Source organism: Labeo rohita, chromosome 12 (assembly GCF_022985175.1).
Source record: "Labeo rohita strain BAU-BD-2019 chromosome 12, IGBB_LRoh.1.0, whole genome shotgun sequence".
NCBI lineage: Eukaryota > Metazoa > Chordata > Actinopteri > Cypriniformes > Cyprinidae > Labeo > Labeo rohita.
Window position 1 is genome coordinate 16429350 of NC_066880.1, and position 27392 is coordinate 16456741.

Genomic DNA, 27392 nt, shown 5'->3' on the forward strand with positions numbered 1-27392 from the left:
TCTTATGCTCATCAAGGCTGCATTTATTTGATTAAAAATATAGAAAAACAGTAATATTGCAAAATGTTTTTACAATATAAAATAATGTTTTTTATTTTAACATACTTTAAAATAGAATTTATTCCTGTGATGAAAAGCTGAATTTTTATCAGCTGTTACTCCAGTCTTAAGTGTCACATGATCCTTCAGAAATCATTCTAATATGCGGATTTATTATTAGAATGATCAATGTTGGATAATATCAACAGTTGTGCTGCCAAATATTTTTTGGAACCTGTGATTTTTTTTTTTTTTTTTCAGGATTCTCTCATGAATAACAAGTTTAAAAAGTACAGTGTTTATTCAAAATATAAATATTTTATAACAATGTAAATTATTTATTTTGAACTTTTAATAAACTTTTAATTATTAACTTAATACATCCTTGGTGAATAAAAAAATGCATAATGCATATTTGTTTTTAAATACTTTTTTTTTATTTCCTTAGTTCAGAAAAAGCAATTAACCAAATTAGTGATTCGACTGTGAAAGAAAACGATATAAATGCAGAGGATTTGAGGCATAAATCATTGCAGATTGTAGGGACTGTAACAAAAAAAAAAAAAAAAAAGGTTTGCAAACACACACCTTGAGATTCTCCACCTGCTTTTCAAAATAAAAGACTGTCAGTTGTTCAAGATTCGTTTTGTCTTCTAAAAAAAATTAAGCAATTAATACGAACTATAAACTAATCAAAAAGACTAAATGCAACATTGTGATTTTTTAAGTCACTAAAGACATTGTCTCTTTGTGAACGATATTTTTCAGCAATTATGTCCTCATAGTATAGCTAGTATATTCTATATTCCTTGTTTATTGTTGTGTGTGTTTATTAAATCGTATTGCTCATAGTTGATAAACGGCTATTTCGCAACTAGCAGATGATTTCAGGTTTTACTGTGCTCGATTCGCATAAACCTGATCCACATACACTCACACCCCGAGCGCGTCTCCGCTGGGTGGCAGCCAAAGAAGGGTGTGCAGGCAAGAATGGGATGGGGTGGAATGGGAGGAGGGGTATGCACTAATCACACTGTCCCTGTCCGGCTGTTCTCACATACACGCTCAGCAGCAGGAAAACAAAGAGCCGGAGATGCGCGTGGATTTACCGGGGAGGAAACAAAAGAGGAAATACGAAAGTAACGTCTGATCAGATCCATACGGTTATGAAGTTCGCGCAGGAATGTGGCGATCTGTTGCTGTCATTTTAAAGAAATGTATTAACATGGATGTCTGTATAACTGTTAGGACACTGATGCGTTCATGTGCACTGTGAGAGTTACATCACGCCACTCTAATGTTTTTATTTTTATAAGGAAGTTTATTCTGGACACATTTCAGGAATTCGCTTCTCTTAATGGATTATATAGGAGAGTGAAACACATTTGGTGAGTAGTCTGGTGTAATATTTCAGATATGAATTGTGGCAGCCAGTTGTGAATGGAGTATACTATCTAGTTGTTAGTATGTCTGTCATTTTATATGCATAAAATAATGCTTAAATAATGTCTGGTTACATCATGTTGCATTACCATCATTCAGTTCACACAGCAGATCCCTGTTGCTCATGTGAACAACATAGTAGGAATATTGACTTTTGGATTTAATGTCGATTTTTCACTGACTCATTGTTTCTGAAACATTATCGTGAATGATTCTGAAAGAAATGAAATGTCAGGTCTGACAATGCAAAGTCATTTATAACCCAATGGATTATATCTCAAATACCAAAAAGAAAAACAGCCATCCTTAAACACACACACATATCCACTTTTGCCTATTTAAAAGGCGACACTCTATACACTTTAATTGTTTGCATATACACATTTACACTACAACCTAACCTGAACAGAAAAAAAGCATTTTTATATACACATACTTTGTTTTTATTATCATTACTTTACTTTATTACACACACAGTACCTATAATGTTAAATGCTTCACAAGGACTTGATTGTGTTGATACGTATCAAAACATCTCAGTGATTCTATGGAATTTTTGAAAGCAAAGCCAAGGTTCACAACAGGAAAGGAGGATTCCAATCCCAAGATGTTTATAGGTTGGAAGGGAAGTGTCTTGTACACATTTTTGGAAAAAAACTGCCCAGCAGGGTATACTTGGGTGTCCTGTTGCGTGAGGGGATGTTTATACCTTATTGAAACATCAAAAGGATGTAAAAAAAAAAAAAAAAAGGACGAAACACTATCACCCTTCTAATGGTAACCTCTCAGCCGTTCTGTTTCACTCCATGGGAAAGCATTTCTTTCTAGAATTCATTAATTTTGAGCTTTGTATGTTCGGCATATCGGATTTAGCATGCACCAGCACAGTACAGAACTTGACAGACCTGTCTGAGGGCTGCGAGTCAAGTGAAGTCACGGCAAAGTTCAACCTGACTACATTTGTGGACTTGGGAAATCGTGTTGACACACCCTTTCCCTTCCAATATTTCCAGAATAGGTTTATTCCAAACCAAGATTCCATTCAAGTCACTGGTATTGATTTAAATAAGGAGAAACTATAAGCAATAAAAAGGCATATGTATACCACTAATTACATTAATGTAATCTCATTGTGCATTCCTAAGATATGCATAGGCTTTTAGGAATCTGAAAGGTTAAAGTACTTTGCACTTACTGTAAACATAAAATACAGTACAAGCACATTCCTAACTATACTGTTTCCAGCAAGAAAGTCTGATTGGAAGTTCAGCTCATATTTTATATCAAAGTGTGACTTTTGCCTGGAAGAGCAAAGTCCATTACAGATAAATGTGTACTCAGTGAGATAACTCCATTACAAAGATCACTACTTTTTACTTTATTTAATGAGTTACCAGATGCTATTTAACGTAACAGGTGTTCATGTAGTTCTGAGGACTTTGCCTCCTATTAAATGACTAAGGTTGCAATTACATTACTCTTCACAAGGAATCTGAAACTGAAAGAATGAAACTGGGGCTGGATGGATGATATGTCCTATATGAGTTATTGATTTTTTTTCTTAATCATACCTGTCAGGGTTAGATATTTAAGTGTGCATGATTTGTATATTTAGATTGCCTTTGTGATCATCTAATCTTGAATAAAAGTAATAATTTAGTTGATTAATAATTGAACTTAAAGTTAAATTAATACACTGTTAAATGTAAACTTTCGTACAGTTGAGGTCAAAAGTTTACATCCCCTTGCAGAATCTGCAAAATGTTAACTATTTTACCAAAATAAGAGGAATCATACAAAATGCATGTTATTGTTTATTTAGTACTGACCTGAATAAGATATTTCACATGAAAGATGCTTACATATAGTCCACAAGAGAAAATAATAGTTGAATTTATAAAAATGATTTTTGTTTATTTGAACCCTTTTCGACAATGGCAGTATGGTTTTGAGATCCATCTTTTGGACTGAGGGACAACTGAGGGACTCATATGCAACTATTCAAAAAGGTTAAAATGCTCACTGATGCTTTAGAAGGAAAAATGATGCATTAAGGGGTTGAGGCTGGGGGGGTGAAAACTTTTGAACAGAATGAAGATGTGTACATTTTTCTTATTTTGCCTAAAAAATAATATTATTTCATTTAGTATTGCCCTTCAGAGGCTACAGAAGATAGTTACATGTTTCCCAGAAGACAAAATAAGTTAAATTTACCCTGATCTTCAAATTCATAAAGTTTTCACCCCCCGGCTCTTAATGCATGTTTTTTCTTGTGGAGTATCAGTGAGCGTTTGAACCTTCTGTAATAGTTGCATATGAGTCCCTCAGTTGTCCTCGGTGTGAAAAGATGGATCTTAAAATCATACAGTCATTGTTGGAAAGCGTTCAAATACGCAAAAATGCTGGAAAACCAATGAATTTGTGGCACCTAAAGAATTTTTCTGAAGAATAGCAGGCAGCTGATCAGGACAAACAAGGGACTCATGAACAACTATCACTAAACAAAACAAAAAAGACAGCTGTGGATCATTTAGGTAACAACACAATATTAAGAATCAAGTGAATGTTAATTTTTGATCGGGTCATTTTCATAAATTCAACTATTATATTCTCTTGTGGACCATAAATGGTCACTCTCTTGTGGACTGATCAAATGAAAGTATGTTAAAATGCATCTGTCATGTTTAATGTCCTCATTATTTGTTACTGCAGGTTGAAGATTGAAGGCCCTTGGTGACCCTGCTGCCTGGCCTCATATTGGCCAGGTTGCTTTGGTTAAAATATCAAAACCAATCAAGATGTCTTCTCAAGAGTCTACAAATCTGCCTCCAAAACCTGAAGTCAAACAAAGACCTCCAGTTCCTGTTAAGCCATCCAATAATACCTCAGACGCCTCATCTGTGGAAGATGCAGCCTCACAGACCTCTGGGAATGTCAAAAAGATAGTCAACAAATTCAGCCGGCCAGAGGCTAAGATTTCAGTTGGAGATACCGCAAAGAGCGCCAGCATCGAATGGAGACAACAAAGGCCTCCTGCAATAAAGCCCAGACGCAAAACAAGAAGTACTTCCCTCAACACTACTGGCAATGCACCTCCTCTGCCTCCGAAGACCAGACAAAATCACAGTGGACAGAAAGACGAGGTGGACAGCCAAGAGAAACAGGAAGGAGCTTTGAGTGCTGTTGATGGAAGCCGATCAGGTACGGTGTATTTGCTTTCTTTTCAGGATTTGTTTGACCTACTTCCTTGGGAATATCTATGCTTGTTTCCAAGAATTTCTAAAATTCTAAAGTTTTGATATCCTCTTTAAGGAATAGTGCACCTAAAAATGAAGAATTGCAGAAATATACTCACCCTAAGGCCATTTGAGATGTATATAAGTTTAATATTTGGAGAAATGTAGCATTACATCACTTGCTTACCAGTGTACCCTCTGCAATTAATGGGAGTGATAAAAATATAACAATAATCCAGTGCATCAGTTTATTAAGCTTTGTGTTCTCCAGTGAATTTTCCTTTTTGGGTGAACTATTTCTTTAAACATAAAAGCAGTTTTATAACTGATCCACAATTCAAGCATCCTACAAGTGTTTACATCTGTTGTCATTTTAACCTTCTGTGTGTTTGCATGCTGTGAGTAATGCACTCTAACACATGAAAACTAGGGAAAAAAAGAGAGAAAGAACAAGTACAGCATTAAATTAAGAAACACTGCTACTAAATCCATATTTTATTTAGTTTTAATCTAATTTTCAGCTGATTGGGTGTTGTAATGTTGGTGTTGTAAACTCTGTCGCTCTCTATTAGTGTTGCTAGGAATCTTGGAGAGATCATGGAATGTAAATTGCTCATTTGTTTTTTTTACAATAGTTCAGAAATGAACTTTGAATGTGAAGTATGTGTGTGACATACTTCAGGAATCCAAGCTATTAGGAACATACATTATGTTCCTAAAACTGATGTCAGTTTAAATTTTTATTTTCAAATTAAATTAAATTGTAATTTAATGAAGCATAATTCAGGTATAACATATGGGAGGTCTTTTTGTTGTTGGTCAGTTGGTAGGATTATACAGTCTGTCTCGTCTGCTGAACACATGGACAGATGGGTGTGGGGGATAAAATAACCCCTCTTAAAGCTAATTATATTTAAACTACAGTATGCTACCATTCAGAAGTTTGGGGGCTTTATCAAAAAAGTGTCTTTTGTTCACCAAGACTGCACATATTTGATCAAAAATACAGTAAAAACAGTAATGTTGAATAAAAACTTGAAAGAAAAGCATTGATTAAATATAAATCTTTTGTGACATTATAAATTATTCTTTATTGGCACTTTGATTACTACTGTATTCTTGTTAAAGGAGTAGTTCACTTCCAAAACAAAGATTCACATATAATGTACTCACCCCCTTGTCATCCATGTCTTTCTTTCTTCAGTCGTAAAGAAATTATGTTTTTTGAGGAAAACATTTCAGCATTTTTCTCCATATAATGGACTGATATGGTGCCCCGATTTTGAACTTCCAAAATGCAGTTTAAATGTGGCTTCAAACGATCCCAAATGCGGTTGTAAACGATCCCAGCTGAGGAAGAAGGGTCTTATCTAGCGAAACGATCGGTTATTTTCATAAAAATAATACGATTTATGTACTTTTTAATGTCAAATGCTCGTCTTGTCTTACTCTGCCTGAACTGTTTTTCTGGTTTATGACAGTTAGGGTATGTCGAAAAACTCCCATCTCATGTTCTCCCTCAACTTCGAAATAGTCCTATATCGCTGTTTTACCTTTTTTTTGTCAAGGGTGTTTGATCTTCTTTGCATGTTCACTTTGCAAAGACTGGGTCGGTGCTTCTGCAGCGATGTAGGATGATTTTGAAATGATTTTTGAAGTTGAGGGAGAAAATACGATTGGAGTTTTTCTAAGACTTGAATACTTAACTGCTTTTTTTTGGACAGCAGTTTGCACCAATTCTGTAAAATGGCCCATATATATATAACAGTACACAGATGTCATGGTTCAGTACGTACCTCGGTTCGAGGGTCACAGTTCAATATAATTTTGGTACAACAGAAAAAAAAAAAATCTACTGTGCTAGGTTTCTTTTCATTTATTTTAAACAGACAGTAGTACAAATTAAAAAAAATTCCACCTACATGTGAAAATACTAAATATTATATCAAATTAATGTCATATAAAATCTGCAGTACATATATAAATACAAGGAATAAATACTTGACATATATTTAACTTAGTTAACTAATAGACAATGGAAAAAACAGTGCGACATGTGACGTAGCCTATATTTGCTGAGTTTCAGTTTAGTTTTGTGACAGAAAGGAAACTCAAAAGTCAGAAAACGACATTCTATTTGTTTTTTGCTTAAGTTGATTTTGCTGGTATTAGGAAAGTTAAAGTAATCGTGCCGGCTCACACACACACAAAACATATCAGTTCCAGTTCTAGCATTGATAACTTAACAGCGCAGTTGGTACTTTATCGAAATAAAACACAGTGAACCAAACATCAGCGCGCCTGCCTAACTGTGTCACCGTTAGAATGCGACTGAAGTACAAAGTCTATAATTTACACAATAAATAATAGCTTAGTATTTAAATGCATTGCAAATATGGAAATATTATGGAATATTTGCAGTTGTGCCGAACGAGAGAGGTACGATACAAGAGCACAAAGCTCCATATCGCATACAGTTGAGTGCGCAAGCCTATAAAGTAACGTTATACTCCTTTGTTGTGTTCAGAATCAGCGTACGATCACTGTCTAGTGGGCTTTGTTTTCAAATGCTGGCATTCGCTGTTCTTCTGCCAGCAGTTGTCAAACAGAGTTGCATTACTGCGGGCCCCTGCTTCTGGATTAAAGGTGAATTGCCTGTATTTGTTGCAAGGCCTCATGCACAGAATCGAGATGCCTGTACCATGATGGTTCGATACAAATGCATGTAAGAAACAAGTTGTAGAAAATGTCTTTGACTTTACTGACTCAGAACTGCAGAAAATTACAGGGTATTTCTCATAATGTAACTAACCACTTTGAAGTCAAGGCTTTATTTGTTTAGCGCTTTTTCCGCAATACGTATTAGGGTTGGACAGTATGACTAAATGTTGTATCATAGTATGAATAATTTTAATATTACTAAAATGGTGTTTATGTCGTTGCTTTTGGTGGAAAATTATTTATTCATTTATTTATTTAGAACTTTTGGACTCAAAACCAAAACAAAAGAATGATAGGCAAAACAATGGGACAAATATGATCAGTACATTTTTTTATATAATATGTGCAGTACAGTCATGTGAAAGCTATATTACATTTTGTTAGTAATTCAGTTGTAGATGTCTGCCTCACCTGAGCCTTTAGTCTAGATTATATCAATAACCATTACCAGAAAGGCTGTTCCAAAGAGCCGTAACAGGAAATAGCTTGACCTTTTTTTTTACTTAACATTCCTATTGGATATCTTCTGAGAATGTATTGTTAATAAAACTCTTTTACAGTGACAGTTATGTGAACTGAGCTAGTTTTGACTGTTTTGGAGTTTTGTCATTAACATAAAGTGGCCTTTGTGTGATTCATGTGATTATTGGGGTAATAAACCAGTGTCCAACCCTATGCTTCATGCGTTCAGCCAAGTAAAGATTCCAAGATAGAGTTTCGAGCAGGTCAGTCAGTGTAGTGAGATGGCAGAAGGGCTAAAACGAGCATTTGGCAAGATCAAGCAAAATGTATTTGATGCCATTGAAGATCTGCGGGTTAAAGAGGGGGAAGAGGGATCAACGCAGCGCAAAAGTTCCAAGCAGAAGTTGACGGCACTGATAACGGCAGGCTCAAAGAGCGAGGTGCACCAGTCGAAGCAGAGAAGAGAAGGTAATCTAAGATCTTATACACTGGAAATGGGAAAGGATATGAAGTGAAAAAGGAGAGGATATGAAGCCTTTTGAGAGTATTGAATATTGCAGAGACTTACAGACATGATACTACTAGGGGTTGTAGGTCAATCTTTGCTGCTGCTCATTTACCTTATGTTTATATAAGGGCCAAAATTGAGCAGTGCATGAAAAAACAACAGGTTTGCCTGTATTGTCTTGTCTTAATTCATAAACGCTATATCAGTTTATAACCCAAACTAACCTTCTTCAGGGGTTCTTGTAATGGCACTTTTTTTCTCTATTATGACAGGACAGGACAGACATATCATCCTGACATTTGTGACTTTAAATCCCCAAAAATATTTCTGAATGACTTTTAATACAAAAATATGCTCATCATAGAACAGGGTGTATTCAAGCCATTGTATGAATAGCATTTTTATGTATTTTTGAAAAAAATAAATAAAAGATAGGACAAAAAAAGCATCACATTATTTACTTATCTTAAAGGTAACCTATTATGCCCCTATACAAGATATAAAATAAGTCTCTGATGTCCCCAGACTGTGTATGAAGTTTTAGTTTTGTCAAAATACCCAACAGATAATTTTTTATAGCTTGTTAAAATTGCCACTTCTAGGGTATAAGCCAAAATGCTTTGTTTTTTTTTTGTGTTTGTCCCTTTAAATGCAAATGAGCTGGTGTTCCCGGCCCCCTTTTCAGAAGAGCGCGGAGCTTCAAGAACTGGCAAAAACAAAACAGGACAATCTCACGCACTCAGTAGCACTGTTCAGCCTTATATGTGACTCTGGACCACAAAACCAGTCTTAAGTCGCTGGGGTATATTTGTAGCAATAGCCAAAAATACATTGTATGGGTCAAAATTATTGATTTTTCTTTTATGCCAACAATCATTAGGAAATTAAGTAAAGATCATGTTTCATGATGATATTTTGTAAAATTCCTACTGTAAATATATCAAAACTTATTTTTTGATTAGTAATATGCATTAGTAAGAGCTTCAAATGGACAACTTTAAAGCTGATTTTCTCAATATTTTGATTTTTTTGCACCCTCAGATTCCATATATTCAATTAGTCGTATCTCTGCCAAATATTGTTCTATCATAACAAACCATACATCTATGGAAAGCTTATTTATTCAGCTTTCAGATGTTGTATAAAGCTCAATTTAGAAAAATTGACCCTTATGACTGGTTTTGTGGTCCAGGGTCACATGTGTTTGAACCAGAATCAGTTTAAAAGTCAGTCATCTGACTGTACTGTGCATAATAAATACATGTTTATGAATTACACAGATGGGGAGCACGGCTCATATAGCTGGTTTTATGGTTTTGTCGCATGCTATCACAAACTTTATAAGTCCCACTTGTGATTATGAGCTTGACAAATTCAAGCAGTCGACTTTACGTTGCTTTCATATGCAATTTTTAACTACCACAGTCCTACTTACGATCACTTTGGTAGCATGTGAAGGCAGCATTAGTGAAAACAGGCAGAGACAATGGTAGCTTTAACAATGGTAGCTTTAACAACGTTAGCCTTACAGAGTGCCAAGAAGCACTTTCAGAAAGGTAATTTGGAAAACAAACGCGTAAGGACATTTTCTTCGAAAAATGAAATGTAACCACAGTGTCCTCAGCGGCTCAGATGTAGGGAGACTCCTGTGTTCGTTGGTGCATCCCAAAATCACAACACTTGTAATGCCTCTTAGGCACTGACATTGTATATCCCCAGTAAAAGTGGAGAGCTTCTTTCTCAAGGCTGTTAATGCTAATATGGCAGAGATCGTCATAAATGGGTGGGATTTCTCACTACGATGACGTGTACGTAGGGAGAAATCTGGAACCGCGTCTCCAGAGTGGGGGGATTTTTACCATTATAGGCCGGTTGTTTTCACACACTGCGGCCACACAACTAATTTAAATTTTTGCGTAATATGTCCATTTTAAATGAGTAGTCCACTTCCAGAACAAACATTTACAGATAATGTACTCATCCCCTTGTCATCCAAGATGTTTGTGTCTTTCTTTCTTCAGTCGTAAATAATGTTTTCTGAGGAAAACATTTCAGGATTTTTCTCCATATAATGGACTTCTATGGTGCCCCTGAGTTTGAACTTCCAAAATGCAGATTAAATGCAGCTTCGAAGGGCTCTAAACCCGAAAAACGGTCTTATCTAGTGAAACAATCGGTTATTTTCTAAAAAAATGTACAATTTATATATGTTTTAATCTCAAATGCTCGTCTTGTCTAGGTCTGCGTGAACTTTTTTTTCCAGTTTCAAGACAGTTAGGATATGTCGAAAAACTCCCATCTCATTTTCTCCTCCAACTTTGCTGCAGAAGTATCAAACCAGTGTTCACAACGTGAACATGCAAAGAACATCAAATGCCCTTTACAAAAAAAAGGTACTTTGCCAGGAACCCGGAAAAACAGAGTTCACGCAGATCTGGACAAGACGAGCGTTGGAGGTTAAACAGTATGTAAATTGTCTTTTTTATGTAGAAAATAATCAGTTGTTTTGCTAGATAAGACCCTTCTTCCTTGGCTGGGATCATTTAGAGCCTTTTGAAGCTGCATTTAAACTGCATTTTGGAAGTTCAAACTTGGGGGCACCATAGAAGTCCTTTATATAGAGAGAAATCCTGAAATATTTTCCTTAAAAAACATCATTTCTTTACGACTGAAGAAAGAAAAACATGAACATCTTGGATGACAAGGATGGGAGTACATTACCTGTACATTTTTGTTCTGGAAGAGAACTACTCCTTCAATGTTCATTCAAACCCTGACCATAATCCATGTTCTCTTCTAGCTCCTGATGGAAAAGAAGGCGGCAAACTGCGAGCAGAGCGGGATTCCAGCCCTCTTCCAGAGCCTCAGTGTGAGAAGAACTGCGGCTGTATATGTCACCTGCAGAGGCCAGGTATGAAGCTCGTATGGGTGCCAATCAGCGAGCAGGATGATGACGAGGGTGAGGATGATGAGGCTGAGTACAGTGACACGGAGGATCAGAATGAAAAAGGAGTAGAGGAAGAGAAAGAAGACAAGCCAAATAAGGAGCCAGAGCCTTTGAGTGAGTCATTACCTGAAAACGAAAACAAAAAGGAAGAGCCGAAAATAAAAAAAAACAAGTTTCAGGAGACTCGCAACTTAATAGAGCAACAGCTGAGGAGGAAATCAGACCCTGGACCTCCAGCGTTGATCACCTCTGTTCTCCCATTTCCCCAGACTCCTCTAAACGCCCCCAAAGAGCCGTCTTTGGAGGAGCCAGAGGATCCAGAGGAGTCCATCTACGATCTTAGCCTGGAGGTGGTCACTCCACCCAGGTCTCAAAAGGGGTCGGACACTGTATCCAAGGACACCCCTCCGGCCATTCCTCCCAGGATGCCTTTAGATAACAGGGTTCCTCGTATTATTCTGTCTCAGTCTCTAGCACGCCCTGCCTCCCCTCTGCTTCCCCCTAAGAAAGGCAGCCCACCTGCCAGTCCCCGACAGCAAAGAACTCCACTAACACCGCCAACCAAGACTTATGAGAATGGAAGACGCCTCAGCAATTATTCTCTCAAGTCTATAGGTACATAAAGGTCTTTAAAGTCAACCTGAGATCAAAATAGACCCTATTTATGTTCTTAAAGGGATAGTTCAACCAAAAATTAAAACTCTGTCATCAATTACTGACTCTCTTATCGTTCCAAACCAGTAAGACCTTCGTTCATCTTCGGAACACAAATTAAGATATTTTTGATGAAATCCGAAAGCTTTCTGACCCTGCATAGACCACAATGCAACTACCACCTTCAAGGCCCAGAAAGGTAGTAAGGACATTGTCAAAATAGTCCATGTGACATCAGTGGTTCAACCATAATTTTATGAAGCTACGAGAATACTTTTTGTGCTCAAAGAAAACAAAAATAATGATGTCCTTACTACCTTTTTCGACCTTAAAAATGTCAGTTGTGTTGCTGTCTACACAGGGTCAGAAAGCTTTCAGATTTCATCAAAAATATCTTAATTTGTGTTCTGAAGATGAACGAAGGTCTTACGGGTTTGGAACGACATGAGGGTGAGTAATTAATGACAGAATTTTCATTTTTGGGTGAACTATCCCTTAAAACACAAATTGAATAAAAAAATTCCCTCAAAATTCAAAATTATATGTTAAATGTTTCAAAAAGTGTTGTTTTAGTTATGTATATGCTTAGTATTTATTAATATTTTGAATTAGGTTTAATTTTTATATTTTTCTTTTCAGAAATCTCATTTGATTTTGTCATTTTTATTGTTATTAATATATATATTTTTATTTACCTTTCATTTATTTCTGTTTTAGTTTTAGTTTTAATTATTTCAGTACTTTTTTATTTACTAAAAAAGTTTTATTTCAGTTATCTGCCAAGGTATAATTTCTATTTTTTAAGTTTTAAAATAAAACAATAAGGTTCTGTTAGTTAGCATTGTTAAAGCATGATCTACCAGTAACTAACAATGAGAAATACATTTGTTACAGTATTTTTAATCTTTGTTAATGTTCATTGTTAGTTCGTGTTTGCTCAGGTCTATTAAAAATATTAACACATACAACATTTGATTTTAATAATGCATTAGCAAATGTTAAAATTAATCAAAAAGCTTAATAATTGCTTTAGAAGTATTTTTTCATTACTAGTTCATGGTAACTAATATGGTTAAATATTATTAAAAATGTAACTTTATTGTGAAGTTTTACCATTTTTTTGGTTTAAGGCTTTTCTAATATTTATATTTCATTTTAGCTTTATTTCAGTTGACAAAAAATGTTTTTTAATTATTTTAGTTTTAGTTAAAAGTTTAGTTATTTTAGTGCATTTCCAAACATTACATTACAATCCAGTTAATCCCATCACTTTTTTTTAAATATACTGCTTCACTCAGAAGTGCATTATATTACAGAAGTGAATTAAGTGTTTCAGACTGACATTTGTTGATTATTTCTGTGTATTTATTTTATGGTACTTAATGGTTTCTCCTTTTTTTGACATCAACAGATGAGAATGACAGTGCAGGGGCTGATGGGGAAAAATGTGCATCCACTGAGAAGTATATATGTTTATGCTTATTATATTTCAAACATCTCTCAAACAGTTTCTGCTCTCTTAAGCTTTAATATTGCAATCACACAGCAGTCATATTGTCTTTACTACATGTGACTCAATCTCTGTCTCATCTCTAGACCTCCACGACCCACTCCACGTCGCCAAAAATCTGTTGACTTGGAAGCAGTCCAAGGCAATGGTATTTTTTCTGATTGAATAAATCACTAGTTTAAAATGAAAATTGTAAGACAAAAATCAAGTAAGAAACACTATAAAGAAAGGCTTTGAATTTAATGCATATTTTTTCTGACACTTCAGAGCTGTATCAGAGTTACACAGAAGCATATATCCACAAGGAGATCAGGAGGACAGTGTGTCGCAACATCAGTAAAACCAGCATGGACTTCCAGATGGACCCACGCATTACATTCAGCCCAGAGAAAGGAGATAAACGTCTCAGATCCGGTAGTATTTCAAATCTCAAGCAGAGCAATTTATGGCGAGACCAGTCAGCAGTACAAGAGAGTGGGGTCCTGGAGACCCTAAGTCCAGAAGAGTGCAAGTACCAAGAGGTAAGCAGGAATCCCCACTGATCATGGTGCAGAACTTGAAGAAGAGCATGTACTTCTTAGCCAGTGCTGAGATTTGAGGCTTTATGTGTGTGAGAAAATGGAAAAGTTGAGAGGAAAAGAGAAGAAAGAGAGGATGGAAATCTGTAGGAGAAGACAGGATGGAAAGGGTGAATGGGAAAGGAAGTACAAAGAGCCTTAAAGGGATGGTTCCCACAAAAAATTCTGTCATTAATTACTCACCGTCATGTTGGTCCAAACCTGTGAGATCTTCGTTCATCTTCAGGACATAAATTAAGATGGTTTTGATGAAATCCAAGAGCTTTCTGACCCTGAATAGACAGAAACTGACACATGCAAGGCGCAGAAAGGTAGTTGGAGGACATTAATAATAATAAAGGACATTGTTAAAATAGTCAGTGGTTCAACCATAATGTTATGAAGGTACATAATGTTATGAAGAATACTTTTTGTGCCCAAAGAAAATGACTTTTTTCAACATTTTCTTCTCTTTCGTGTCAGTTTTCAGTGTGCGTTGAGATCGGTAGATGCGTTGCTAGGGTCTGTGCAGGGTCAGAAAGTTCTCAGATTTAAACAAAAATATCTGAAATTGCTTTGCAAAGATGAACAAATGTTTTATGGGTTTGGAACAACATGATTGTGAGTAATTAATGACAGAATTTTCGTTTTTGGGTGAACTATCCTTTTAATCTCACAAATATGTATGTACTACCGTTTAGGTGTTTTTTAAAGTATAATAAAATAAGTAATAAAAATAAAATTCTAAAATATAATTCCTGTGATGCAAGCTGAATATTCCACAGTCATTACTTCAGGGTCACGTAATTCATTAGAAATTATTCTATTATGACAATTTGGTATTTTCTGATTATTGCTATTTTGCGCTGCATTTATTTGAAATTGAATTTTTGTAAAATTATAAATGTCTTTACTGTCCCTTTTGATCAATTGAATGCATCTTTGTTGAAAAAATTATTGACCCCACACTTTTGAGCAGTAGTATTTTTATTTCTTATATAAAAAAATGAAGGCAATATGTATAGAGTATAAATAATGTGTTTTGTTAAATTAAAAATTTTCTTGAAAAATAAAATGGTTGTGACCCTAATGAAATTTATGAATGAATTTATTATTATTGTTTTAATTTAAAAAAGGAAAAAATAAAATTATAAAATTGTAATAAAAATATATTATTTTTATTAATATATAGTATATTAAATATATTAATATTAATTTATATATTAATAATCAATACATGTGTTATTTTCTTTATGCAAAAAAAAAAAAAAAAAAAAAAAAAAAAAAATTTTGGGGTTAAATGTGACCTGAAATTAGGCAGTATTACAAATTTGTGTAATGCAATACAGAAGATTTTACATTTTGAGAAATTGAAGAGTAAATTGCATTTAAATAATATTTATGTGTTTCCTTTCTTTGTGTGCAGAGCATGTTCGAGGTGATTACATCAGAAATGTCGTATCTGCGCTCTCTGCGTGTGCTAACAGAGCATTTTATGGAGTCAAGTGACTTGAATGACACTCTTATTAACATGGACAAAAAAACCCTCTTCTCAAACATTCTGCGCATCCAAGAGGTCAGCGAGAGGTGAGTTGCCTGTGTGTGTAAAATGAAGACTTTCACAGTTTAGATTTGCTGAAACAGCACTGCTTGAACCCCACCAATGAGTTTTGAGTATATACATAAACCCTGTGGACTACATTTGTGGCATTGTTATTGTACTGCAAGAAATGATTTTCCAGCTGTAACCCATTAGAATTTGCTGAGACAGCAGTGTTTGATGTTTTGCAATAATTAGAGTAGTAAAATGGTGATTTCCTCAGAATAAGTACATCATCATCAACTAAAAGTCTAATGCTTTGACAATGCAGTGCAGCCTGTAAAACAAGTCACAGCAGTCACAAACTTCAATTTCCGAATGCCAGTACCATTGTCTATTGATATTCACAGGTTTCTAAAAGACCTGGAGGAGCGTCTAGAGGAGAGCATTATCATTTCTGACATCTGTGACATCATCCACTATCATGCCCAACATCATTTTCCTGCGTATATTGACTATGTTCGAAACCAGCTTTATCAGGAAAAGACTTACAGTAATCTAATGTGAGAAAATCATACATCTACACACACAAGCAAGGACTCAAACTGTTTCGTCTAATATGTTTTATCATCCATTTAAATGTATTTCGTACTCCCACAGGCAAACTAACACTCCGTTTGCGACCATAATCACACGACTCCAGGAGTCGCCCGTTTGTCAGCGATTGCCTTTCATGTCCTTCCTGTTGCTGCCTTTCCAGCGAATCACGCGCATTAAAATGCTCATCGAGGTGGGTGAATAATTTACATAATCCACGTCAGAATTCTGTTTTTTTTTTAAAGTAAAAACATTTGTTTACTTTCTATTTATTGTTGTTCCAAACCCGTGAAACATTTGTTAATCTTCAGAACACAAATTAAGATATTGAAATTAAATCTGAGCGCTTTCTGACCTTCAATAGACAGTAACACAGCTGCCACTAAAAGGTAGTAAGGACATCGATAAAATAGTCCATGTGACATCAGTGGTTCAACTGTAATTTTATGAAGCTATGAAAACACTTTTTGTGCGCAAAGAAAAGAAAAATAATGACTTTTTTCAACAATTTTTTTTCTTCCCGTGTCAGTCTTTGATGTGAGCTCATAACAGTATTATGATGCAATGACTGAATTTTTATTTTTGGGTGAACTATCCCTTTAAGCAGCAGAACTGTTTTCAACGTTGATGAAAGAAGAATGTTTCTTGAGCACCAAATTATTGAAAAGTAAAAAGTCTTAAATGCCATTTTCCAAGGTATTAAATTTTGTATTATCTTTTCATTATGTAGGCTATATTTTTTTAGGCTATATATTTGTCCATAGAGGTTGTATGTTAAAGTTTGTCTGAATTTAAAGGAACACACCACTATATTTGAAAATAGGCGCATTTTACCGTTTTCGAATCCATTCAGCCGATCTCCGGGTCTGACGGTAGCACTTGTAGCATAGCTAAGCATAGATCATTGAATCTGATTAGTCCGTTAGCATCTCGTTTAAAAAAAGACAAAAGAGTTTCAATATTTTTCCTATTTAAAACTAGACTCTTCTGTAGTTACATTGTGTACTAAGACTGACGGAAAATGAAAATTTGTGATTTTCTAGGCTGATATGGCTAGGAATTATACTCTCACTCCGGCGTAATAATCAAGGAACTTAATGATATTACGCACTGCCTGATAATACCATAAAATATCAATAAATATAAAAATATCATTATATCTGATATAATTAGATATCAGATATAATGATCCATGCTAAGCTATGCTAAAAGTGCTACCGCCAGACCCGACTGAATGGATTCGAAAATGGTAAAACTCAACTGTTTAACTCTAGGGGAGTTGGAAAATGAGCCTATTTTCAAAAATAGTGGCGTGTTCCTTTAATCATTGCTTAGGTGAATAGTGGGATTCTGTGTAGTTTATGTACGGAATCCCGCTAAATTTGGCGTCATCTGTTACCGTGCTCACTGACTGACTGCACTCCCGCTCCTGCTGAATTTCTGACCATTACCGCCCGCTCCCGTAACGTGTGTGTCCTGCTTCTAGTATTGTGTATAATTTTTGCGCATCAGGGAACCGCTATCAGTATGCTGTGTATTTAGATCGCTTTTGAATAAGCGCTAACTGTTCACTTTCACTTTCGATTTCGCGATCACACGATCTGTTGAGCAGCTTGCAGCCTTGATCAGGTGCAGTACTAACAGTCTGTGTTTGAAGGACTTGTTCTGGTGCATTAAATCAAGCACTCACAGGTAATCACAGGTAAACCGACCAGTCAGGTGTTTGTCATGAGAAGTGTTTCACAAAAGAGCTATGGTTTGCAGACAGTTATAAGAGTTGATGTTACAAATACGTCCTTTGAATATACTCATTGTCCCGTCAATTCTGAGAGCTTTATTTTCCCTCTTCAATAAGTCTTGTCAATAGACCAATTTGGTGTTGGCAAACTTGCTACTGTTGAGTTAAATCGAGTTATAAAGTCTGAAATATGAGATATAAACTTGCATTTGCGACAAAAATGTCAGAATTGAGAAATAAAATAGCTAAATGTAAAATGTTACAGGTTTAAATAGTATTTCATGCTGTAACTGTAGGACTAATACAATATGTCAACTATGAACTGCAAATGTGAATATTATGTAGACCTGTTGTTTAAGTCAAATTTATGCTTTAAAAGTAGGATCGTCATAGCAGGTTTCGTCCATTAGTCTGTCAGTTTAAACGTCTGCGTTTAGCTTCAAATGGCATCTTTGATTCTATCAAAATTATCTGCATTCCGATTCTGGCATCCAAAGGCACAAGTGGCGATGAAGTCTTAAAATGTATGGAGTCTTAAAAAGGTCTTAAAAGGTATTAAATTTGACTCCATGATTCCTGTATATACCCTTGGGAATCACATATATCGTGTTGAAATCATGCGTTTTAAACCATATTAGTTTAAACTTCTGATATATGATTTTCTAAATGCACACATATGAAGCACAAGCACTGAAAGTGGCTGTCACATGGCATGTGAGTAGTAAACGAAGTTCTTTTTCATGTCTTATTGCGCTTAAACGGTCAAATACACACAAGTTTATGTTAAAAACACACAAGTTACAAAAACAGTCCGTCATGTCTGTGAGGGTAAACAGTTGGGAAAGAAATCACGTTTATATTAGATCTGTGTGGGAGCAGTGTAATATTCAGTAAATTAATCAATAAATCCACTGCTCTCTTGTCGCCTCTGAGGCTGGGACTTTAAATAATGTTCTGTGCTTGTCTGTGCAGCCAAAGACAGAACAGTTAGCATGCTTTGATTGAACTTTTGCCATGGCGTTGACCCTTGCAAAAACACAAACTTGCAGAACTTGCAGGTAATATTATAATAAGTTCCCCTTTCTACATCACGACAGGAGCGAAATCGGAGTTGTTCGTTTTTTCACAAGCCTGCAGAAAAAGGCTTAGCAAAACAAAGACTGGGTTGTCCTTTTTCACATTTTCATGGGTTGCTAGATGCAACGGGGACTCAATTATAGCACTTAAACATGGAAATAGTCAGATTTATATAATATGTCTCCTTTAAAAATCTGTTTGTTTGTTTTTCATTAGAACATCCTAAAGAGAACAGCCGTCGGGACGGAAAAGGAACAAACAGCATCTAAAGCTCTAGACTCTGTGTCCAAGGTAAACACCTTAAGGTCACAGTAAAAGCTCCATGTTTTTTCCTGTCATTATAAAGCCACTCCTCAGCCACTGTTCCATGATCAAACTAGCCGTCATTGTTCCCAGAATAGCCTGTTAGAGAGGAAGATAAAAGGAAAAGACAGCGAGAATAAGGGGGGAGAGAGTGGAAAACAAGGTTAAATGCAGATCAGGTGACTAGAAATATGTGTTTTATAACCGTGCCATATTTGATAAAGTGGATTTTAAAGCATTAGGGAAAAAAAGGACATCAGATTTGTTCATTTTCATGAAAAACATGCAAGAACAAAAATAGGTCATGTTTAATGTTTGTCATGCATTCAGATTCAGGAAAGAATGTTTTGGCGTGTGTATGTATTGTTTGTGGCTATTTGTGTTGTCTGATTGATCTTAAGTCATGTCACTCATATCCTCGCAGATAATTGAAGAATGCAATACTCAGGTTGGAAAAATGAAGCAGATGGAGGAACTGATTCAGATTAATGGTATGCTGGAGTTTGACAAACTGAAGGTGAGCAATTGATTTATGTATTGATGATACAGATATTTACAGTGGGATTTAAAATTCTGAGACCACTAGTGAAAATTCCTCTGTTTTTGTATTTTTTAAAACTTTAATGAGCTTAAAGGAACACTCCACTTTTTTTGAAAATAGGCTCATTGTCCAACTTCCCTAGAGTTAAACAGTTGTTTTTTTTTACCAGTTTCGAATCCATTCAGCTGATCTCCGGGTCTGGCGGTAGCAATTTTAACATAGCTTAACATAGATCATTGACTGATTAGTCCGATAGCATCTCACTCAAAAATGACCATATATAATGACAACATTTTTCCTATTTAAAACTTCACTCTTCTGTACTTACATCATGTACTAAGACTGACGGAAATTAAAAGTTGTGATTTTCTAGGCTGATATGGCTAGGAACTATACTCTCATTCTGGCGTAATAATCAAGGAACTTTGGTGCTGTACCATGGGTGCAGCAGGCGCAATGATATTACGCAGTGCCTGAAAAGCTGCAACTCTGCATCTACACAAACTTAGTGCCGGTCACTTTCAGGCGCTGCGTAATATCATTGTGGCTGCTGCACCCATGGTACGGCAGCAAAGTTCCTTGATTATTACGCCGGAATGAGAGTATAGTTCCTAGCCATGCTAAGCTATGCTAAAAGTGCTACAGCCAGACCTGGAGAACAGCTGAATGGATTCGAACACGGTAAAACTCAACAGTTTAATGCCTATTTTAAAAAAAAGTGGAGTGTTCCTTTAAGAAACTAAGAGAAAAGTTAAAATAATATGAAGTTCAAAATTGCAAAACCTGATGCAGTCCAGCAAAATAGCAGGGTTGCCAACTTCTAAGTTCAGCTTAGTGAGATTTTTTTTTGTTTGTTTTGGAGTGGGGGGTTGGGTTGGAGGAGGAGTGGCGATCTCGATTCCATATCTATTTATATGTATATACTGTACATATAAGGGGATAAAAATGCAGCTTTTTTAGCACTATTTAAACTTGTTTCTAATTCAGTATTTGCTTGCATTCATTGTGTGAAAAGGATGTAAGTTATTAACTTTTTGAAATTTCACATTTAAAAATATAGTGTTTAATCATTTCTAAATATTTATTCAAATAAAAAAAAAACTTAAAAATAAGTAAGCAGGTATGACCTGCAATATTCTAGATACATGTATATTTAGTAAAGAGCCATACAGGTACCTAGTGGGTAAACCACGGCATTACAAATGAAAATGATTTTTTTTCTGACCACAAAATGACTCTAATATATATATATATTTATTGTTTATTTATTTATTTATTTATTTATTTATTTTAAGTCATTTAGTACTAAATGATCTCCTTAAAATATTAAAAATGATTGAACTAAAATATAGAACATTTATTTAAATAGTTAAACTGTATGGTCACATTATAAGTAAGCAATACCTGAAGGTTAAATAATAGAAAACCATATTAACCCTTACGAAAATTAACCATGGTTTTATTATAGTAAAAGTGCAGTAACCATGTTTTTTGGTGCATTGATTGCCATTTGTATAACCATAGTTATACTACAAGACCATGGTTCATTTGTGGTTACCATGGTTTAACTATAGTAACCATGCTTGTTTTTTGGTTTTATTTGTAGTAAAACCATATTCAATTTTTCTAAGTGTTGCCTCCATCACTCTCCCGAATAAAATTATACTGCAAATGTTATCGACGTAAAAATCAATGCATAATATGCCGTAACGTTTACCAAAAATTGCTGCAAATACCTGTATAGTGAAGCTGTCGTCTCTATCCTACTTGAACACATTCAAATATACTGTTAATGTTGGTTTGTTTGGAGAGCTGGCAACCCTGAGAATAGTCACATGTCACATGCAAATGTGTTTACTTTTGATTAGTGACCTAGATATAGTGTATAATTATTACTTTTTGATTGTACCAAGATTTTTAAAATGTTTTAACATCCTTAAATGCTTTACTGAAATAAAATAATTTGTTTAATTGATCTATTTATTTGTTTAAATGTTGTGTCATCACTGAATCATTTTTTTTAGGCGGTGCCAATTATCTCTCAAACACGTTACTTGGAGAAACGAGGAGAGCTGCAGGAAATAAACAGAGCAGGGACATTCCTGAACCTCCGCCCCAAATTTAGCCCTGTCTACCTCTTTCTCTTCAATGACCTGCTTGTCATTGCAAGCAAGAAAAGGTAGAAAGCTGAAAAACCTGTTTGTGTTATGGCTTTACTCTGTTTATTGTGGGTTACAACACACTCCATTATATTTACATGCCACTTATATGTATTCACTTTTTTTATTTATCCTTTATAAAAAGTAGCACACCTGTTTGTGTTTATTGTTTAGACAGTCCTATTGTTTCTGAATCTATTCAATTATTAAATTAATCAATTGTTTATTTCTTGTTCTCTTTCCTTTCCTGCAGTTCTGAGCGGTATGTAGTCCTCGATCATGCCCATCGTTCCCTGGTCCAGGTGCAGCCTTATAGGGATGACACAGCTGTCCCTACCCTGGAGCATTGCTTCTGTCTGACCCTGCTGGAGAATCACCAGGGACGCCAGATGGAAAGAGTTTTCAAAGCTCCTACACAGTATGTAGAGTTATAAATAAACTGCATACTATTTATTTTACTCATCTGTGATACATGTCCATCGCTCCATTATGTTTTTCTGATGGTAATTCAAATGAAAAATTAAGATTTTTAAAAATATTCTCACACATATTTACCAAGGCTGTATTTATTTGTTCAAAAATACTGTAAAACAGTAAAATTAAGTAAAATTAAAATTAAAATTAAATTTTATTCCTGCGATAAGCTAAAGCAGTCATTATTCTGGGCTTCAGTGTCACATGATCCTTCAGAAATCATTTTAATATACTGATTTGGTGTTTAAGAAACATTTCTTATTATCAGTGTTTAAGAAAGAGACTGTGATACAGTTTTTCAGCATTCTTTGTTAAATAAATAAATAATCTATAATAATAATAATAATACATTTTATTTTCAGTGTGCTTTTCTAGTACCCAAAGCACTCCAAACAACTGGAAATAAAACAAATAAAATATAAATAAAAGATTCAATACATTAAAAAACAATATACTAATCATCTCAGTGTGTGTAGGCAATTTTAAAAAGAGGTTTTTGACAACATTTATTTTTAAAAGAAATCTTTTGTAACATTTTTCTTTATGGTTACTTTTTATCAATTTAATGCATCCTTGCTGAATGAAAAAAAAAAAAACATAAAACATAAACATAAAAAAACACAAAAAATGTACTCACACCAAACTTGTAGTGTATGTATAATCATTGCATTAAAAGACATACAAATGGACAAAAATAATTAAATAAGTAAGTGTGTATATCAGCAGTGTATCAGAACGCATCCACAGTTTGTAAAAAATATATTGGAATTTTTTATTCTATTTGAATAATATTTATTTATTATATGCCGTTCAAAAGTTTGAGATCAGTGAGATTTTTTTTTATGTTTTTAATCTTTTCTGCTCATCAAGGCTGTTTTTATTTGATCAAAAATACAGAAAAAAGTGTAATATTGTGAAATATTATTGCAATTTTTAATATTGGTTTCATATTTTAAAATATTTTAAATTATAATTTATTTCTGTGATGCAAAGCTGAATTTTCAGCATCATTACTCCAGTCTTCAGTGTCACATGATCCTTCATAAATCATTGTAATATACTGATTTAGTGTTTAAGAAACATTTCTTATTATCAGTGTTTAAGAAAGAAACTGTGATACTTTTTCTTTTCTACCAATTTAAGTCATTACTATCATTTTTTTTAAATCAATTTAACACATCCTTGATTAATAATTATATTAATTTCTTTCAAAGAAAGAGAGAAAGAAAACGTACTGACCCCAAACGTTGAACGGTAGTGTATATTGTTACAAAAGATTTCTATTTTAAATAAATGCTGTTCTTTTAAACCTTTTATTTATGAAAAAATCATGAAAAAAAGTAAAACAGGTTTTACAAAAAATAAAAATAAATAAATAAAAAACCAACACTGATAATAAATCAGCATATTAAAATGATTTCTGAAGGATCATGTGACACTGAAGACTGGAGTAATAATACTGAAAATTCAGCTTTGCATCACAGGAATAAATTCTATTTTAAAGTATATTTAAATAGAAAACCACTATTTTAAATTGCAATAATATCTCACAATATTACAGTTGTTTCTGTATTTTTAATCAAATAAATGCAGCCTCGATGAGCAGAAAAGTCATTTAAAAAAACGTTTAAAATCTTACTGATTCCAAACTTTTAAATGGAATTTTTTATTCTCTCTCTCTCTTTATATTTACACACACACACACACACACACACACACACATATATTTATTGGGTTATGTAGTCTGTATGTTGCTATTAAGACTGGAAGGTCACTTATCTGTTATCTCTCCGATCAGATCTGACCAGCAAAGGTGGTTGGCAGCATTCCCGAATCCCGACGACCCCAACAATGATCAAGAAGAAGTCATTTATGAAGACTGGGGTAAGTATGGATGCTTATATCTCTAAGCCGCTAAGGTTTATACTATATGTGACAAGTCAGTGCTTGCCTTTGATTTTGATCACATTCATTTCTCTCTACACATAACTTTCTTTCTAATCACATATGTGTCTTTGTATGACAGATTGCCCTCAGGTGCAGTGTGTGGAACAATACGTGGCAAAGCAAGCTGATGAATTAAATCTAGAACGCACAGAGATCATCAACGTTGTGCGCAAAACCAACGAAGGTGCGTCATGCTGTGCCTTCAGTTTATTGGCAGCACATCTAACATAAAATGTGAATTGAAATGTGCTCTAGCTTTTGTTCATCCATCTGACCGCTTCTTGCTTTCTTTAGGATGGTATGAGGGAATCCGTCTGTCTGATGGACAGAAAGGCTGGTTTCCTGAAGCAAACGTACTGGAAATCACCAACGAGCACGTCCGACGACGCAACCTCAGAGAGCGATACCGTGTTATCCAGGCTGCCGGGATTGTCACCAAGAATCGGACTTTACCATAGACTAAATAAACTGCGTCCTGGCCGATTGACAATTCCTAAAATTGGAATAGGCTTTTAAACTGTAGACTGTTCGTACAGACTTAATACTGACGGGAAGTGTTTTGATGTGTTTCAAACATCCTTTTCAGGATCAGAAATATAATTCTGTTGGAATTTTAAACAAAGAACATGGGGAAGGCTTGACTTTGTACAACACAAAAGCCTTTTTGCCACTTGTTGAACTAAATCTCATGAAAGTGTGTCCATTTTATTCAAATGTTCAGTTGTTTTGGATCCTAATATGGAATGTGCTTTGTTTCAGAAATGTGTGTGAGTGTGTGTACAGGTATGCTTGTAATGTTTAGCACTTCTTTCAAGAATGTCAAACTACTGAAATTCTAGTTAAGCAGAGGAGGTGGGTTAAGTGGTTCAGGTTGGTATGTCACATGATAACATCACATGTTCTGATTGGTAGGTTGGTACAAAATATCACATGCTCTGATCAAGATGTGTGACGTGACCTGCATGACTAGTTTTCACTGAATGTGCACAAATCGGCTGGAGTTACTATTAACAAAATGTGTTTATGTGGTGCATTAAAATGCTTTTATGCAGTTGGACTAACGTCCACATATACGTTTTTTTATCATTTACTCACCATCATGTCCTTCTAAACCTGTAGAACTTTTGTGTATTTTAGTGAAAATGAAAGAAAATGTTAAGCAAAATGTTTATACTGCTCTTTTCTGTTTAGAATGACATGAAGGCAAGTAAAACATGAGCGTTTTTCATCTCTGGGTTAAAAACTGTTTTAAGAGTGTCATGATCTGCTCCAAATATTAAACACTGTTGTGGTTCATGCTTATAATTTGCTGACTTCCCAAAAATGGTATATTCTATTGTGTACGCTTTTTCTGAATGTGGAATGTTTCATTTAAGCCACACCTATTGTTTTGTGAGGCTGTGTTTGGATGTGTGGGAGTTGTACATTAAACTGTTCCTTTTTGATGTAAAAACATGATAGAATTGTCGTTAGTAGTTAGTAGTTTAGATGGGAAGATAGTCATTTTAACTCCTTTTTAATAAGGACATGTCCTGTGAACAGTTTAACCTTGGAAAACACGAAGAGTTAGCTTTATTTGACCACGTGTAGCGTGATGTATGAAATTAGGTTTTTATGGCCCATACAGCATGATATAGTGAGAATATGGAGCACAAGTTTTTGAGTTGCATGTTCATTTTTATTTAGTACTGACCTGAATAAGATATTTCACATAAAAGACATTTACATATAGGGCACAAGAGAAAATAATGGTTGAATTTATAAAAAATTACCTTGTTCAAAAGTTTACACACGTTTGATTCTTAATACCTGAATGATACAAAGTTGTGTTTCTGTTTTGTTTTTCTTTAGTGATAGTTGTTCACGAGTCCCTTGTTTGTCCTGAATTGTTAAACTGCCTGATGTTCTTAAGAAAAATCCTTCAGTTCCTACAAATTCTTTGGTTTTTTAGCTTTTTTTATGTATTTGAACCTTTTCCAACAATGACTGTGTGATTTTGAGATCCATCTTTGGACACTGAGGACAACTGAGGGACTCATATGCAACAATTACAGAAGGTTTAAATGCTCATTGATGCTCCAGAAGGAAAAAACATGCATTAAGATGTGTGGGTGTAAACTTTTGATCAGAATGAAGATGTGTATATTTTTCTTATTTTGCCTAAATATCGTATTTTTTTTCACTTAATACTTACATGTTTTCCAGATAACAAAATAAGTGTAATTTACCCTGATCTTCAGATTCAAAAGTTTTCACCCCACGGCTCTTGATGCATTGTTTCCTTCTGGAGCATCAGAGAGTGTTTGAACCTTCTGTAATAGTTGCATATGAGTCCCTTAGTTGTCCTCAGTGTGAAAAGATGGATCTCAAAATCACAGAATTTGCAGTTTGGCAGTTTAACTGTTCAGGACAAACAAAAGATTCATGAACAACTATCGCTGAACAAAAAAAAAACAAAAACAAAAACAAAAAAAAAACAGCTGTGACTCATTCAGGCAACAACGCAGTATTAAGAATCAAGCGTGTGCAAACATTTAAACCGGGTCATTTTTATAAATTATTTTCTCTTGTGGACTGTATGTAAATGTCTTTTATGTGAAATATTATATTCAGGTTAGAACTAAATATGGCCCATACAGCATGATATAGTGAGAATATGGAGCACACACCCAAAGAGTAAAAAAAACTCAAGTTTTTGAGTTGCATGTTCAGTTTTATTTAGTACTGACCTGAATAAGATATTTCACATAAAAGACGTTTACATATAGTCCACAAGAGAAAATAATAGTTGAATTTATAAAAAATTACCTTGTTCAAAAGTTTACACACGTTTGATTCTTAATACTGTTGTTACCTGAACGATACAAAGTTGTGTTTTTGTTTTGTTTTTCTTTAGTGATAGTTGTTCACGAGTCCCTTGTTTGTCCTGAATTGTTAAA

At 34.7% G+C, this 27392-nt stretch overlaps 1 protein-coding gene across 2 annotated transcripts; it reads left to right on the top strand.

The window, feature by feature from the left end:
* Window positions 1-1033: 1033 nt before the first annotated feature.
* Window positions 1034-25514, top strand: arhgef15b (Rho guanine nucleotide exchange factor 15b). Of its 2 annotated transcripts, XM_051124599.1 has the most exons (16): window positions 1034-1427; window positions 4195-4683; window positions 11210-11971; window positions 13422-13473; window positions 13607-13668; window positions 13788-14041; window positions 15504-15664; window positions 16028-16180; window positions 16278-16407; window positions 19246-19320; window positions 19757-19849; window positions 21898-22052; window positions 22286-22450; window positions 24305-24390; window positions 24533-24637; window positions 24748-25514. In XM_051124599.1, the coding sequence occupies exons 2-16, from the start codon at window positions 4281-4283 to the stop codon at window positions 24909-24911; spliced, it is 2820 nt and encodes a 939-aa protein (XP_050980556.1). In that variant the 5' UTR covers window positions 1034-1427; window positions 4195-4280; the 3' UTR covers window positions 24912-25514. The 2 variants fall into 2 exon arrangements, with proteins under 2 accessions (XP_050980556.1, XP_050980557.1); XM_051124600.1 differs by lacking the exons at window positions 1034-1427; window positions 4195-4683 and adding an exon at window positions 7936-8369.
* Window positions 25515-27392: the final 1878 nt, after the last annotated feature.

Coding starts and splice junctions, on each gene's coding strand:
- arhgef15b (XM_051124599.1), top strand. CDS start 4,281: ATGTCTTCTCAAGAGTCTACAAATCTGCCTCCAAAACCTGAAGTCAAA. Junction 13,669..13,787: donor GGAAGCAGTCCAAGGCAATG/GTATTTTTTCTG, acceptor CTGACACTTCAG/AGCTGTATCAGAGTTACACA. Junction 15,665..16,027: donor ATCCAAGAGGTCAGCGAGAG/GTGAGTTGCCTG, acceptor TGATATTCACAG/GTTTCTAAAAGACCTGGAGG.